The following is a 1805-nucleotide window of genomic DNA, read 5'->3' as shown; positions in this document are numbered from 1 at the left end:
AGATAACAAAAGATAGAAAAGGTATGAATAAGAATGAAGGTGTATTTGACCGGTTTTGATATATCTTCGTCAGAAATACATGCATTTCTGACGAAGATATAATCATACCTTTTCTACATTTGACATCATGAATGCGGTTCATAACAAAAGGTGATAGACACTGAGAGAGAGAGAAAGGGAGAGAGAAAGAGGTAGATAGTAGATAGATAGAGGGAGAGAGAGTGGGGGCAAGAAAGAGAAAGAGACATACAGACACAACCAGAAAGAGAAAGAGGAAGTGAGAGAAGCACGAAGGAAGAGAGAGGCAAGAACCCTGATATATAAAGGTTTCGTGGCCACTGAGTCCCACAGTCACCTGCCTTACGCGTCGCTCCCTTCCTCCTCCGCTGAATCTCCTCGCGCGCACAATGGACGTTGTAAGCTGTTCATCTTACCTCAATTTTCTCATGATGAAAGCTTAATTAGAATCTTGATCTTTACTCTCTTCGTTGTTATGCCCTTTTTGATTTAGGGACTAAGATAAAACAATGGTATTTATTATATGTTTTTGTGTTTATAGATTTTCCTGGTAGCATGTTGTATTTGCTTAGTGGCTGGACGCCCACAATATGCCAACCCTGCCGCCACGCCCGTTCCCATCCTGGTGGACGAAAGGTTGCCCATCGACCTGCAGGGAGGCTACGGATTCAGGTAGGACGACGCGTCTCAAAGTCTGTTTGCAGAAATAGTGTGGCAGGTCGATGTTCATCTGCCTTGGCCTAAAGGGACTCGTTTGCCTGATGTATGGAGTACTTGCCTTCATATTGTTCATTTGTTGTCATTTGTTTCCTTAATTATTTGTTTATTTGCTGTTGATTACATCTGTGCTTGACTCAACATGATGCCTGTCTGCAGGATCCTGACGGGAAACGGCATCGCGTGGCAAGAGACAGGAGCGGCAGCCTCTAAGAGTGGACAGTACACGTGAGTTCTTTCTGTCTGTCTAGCTATTTGTTTCTATATTTGTTCGTACTTACCTTTCTCTCTCTCTCTCTCTCTCTCTCTCTTGTTATTGAATGTTATAATATTTAAGTGCGAGAAAGCGTCTGGTATGTGTTAGATACTTACCTTTTTCAAAACTTTTCCTCGCCCAAGGTTCACCCATCCCGACGGCACTCCCCACACCCTCTCGTACACCGCGGGCGTGGGCGGCTTCCAGCCTGTGTCCGACCTCCTCCCGACGCCTCATCCTCTCGAACCTTGGCATATCGAACAGGTGAGCAACACAGTGCTTCAGGATCTTACTATAATTACGGACAATTTCCCATTTTAGATGAATAACCAACATGTGACTTTTTTTTTGCTGAAGTCCAGATCTGATCCTCATTTCAGATCCGATTCGCTGAAAGCCAAAGAGCGGCGGCGGTGGCGGCAGCTTCAGCAGCGACGGCGGTTTAGATTAAGAAATAGAAGGTCGTCTTCTTGTTATGCTGTTAATTCTGTTTGTTTTCTTTTTACTTACACTTTGTTATATGAACATGAATAAAATAATAATCTGAATGTACATTGTTTGATTACTATATCAACGAAAATCATGTATATAAGCGGAGTAAAGCTATTGATTCATCTTATGAATGGAACAGTGACAACATAATATAAGGAGAACACGAAGGAAAAAAACAACAATAATAAACAAACAGACAGGCAAAATAAAGGCCATTTCAAATACTTCAGATCTCATTTATTCGAGAAAAGAACTTGAAAAATTCGGTTTAAACACTTGCTTCATCTAAGAAAGAAAAAAACACGAACATTAGAATATAAAG

General features: G+C 41.7%; 1 protein-coding gene across 1 annotated transcript; it reads left to right on the top strand.

Moving 5' to 3' along the window:
- The first annotated feature begins 363 nt into the window (after window positions 1-363).
- Window positions 364-1539, top strand: LOC125044471 (cuticle protein AM1199-like). Its single transcript, XM_047641159.1, has 5 exons — window positions 364-416; window positions 560-690; window positions 895-963; window positions 1135-1255; window positions 1372-1539. Exons 1-5 carry the CDS (start codon window positions 408-410, stop codon window positions 1435-1437), a joined length of 396 nt encoding a protein of 131 aa, XP_047497115.1. The 5' UTR covers window positions 364-407; the 3' UTR covers window positions 1438-1539.
- The last annotated feature ends 266 nt before the right edge of the window (window positions 1540-1805 follow it).

The sequence above is a fragment of the Penaeus chinensis genome, chromosome 35, assembly GCF_019202785.1.
Source record: "Penaeus chinensis breed Huanghai No. 1 chromosome 35, ASM1920278v2, whole genome shotgun sequence".
Taxonomy (NCBI): Eukaryota; Metazoa; Arthropoda; class Malacostraca; order Decapoda; family Penaeidae; genus Penaeus; species Penaeus chinensis.
The sequence above is the reverse complement of the archived record's forward strand: the minus strand, read 5'-3'. Positions and strand labels throughout refer to the sequence as shown.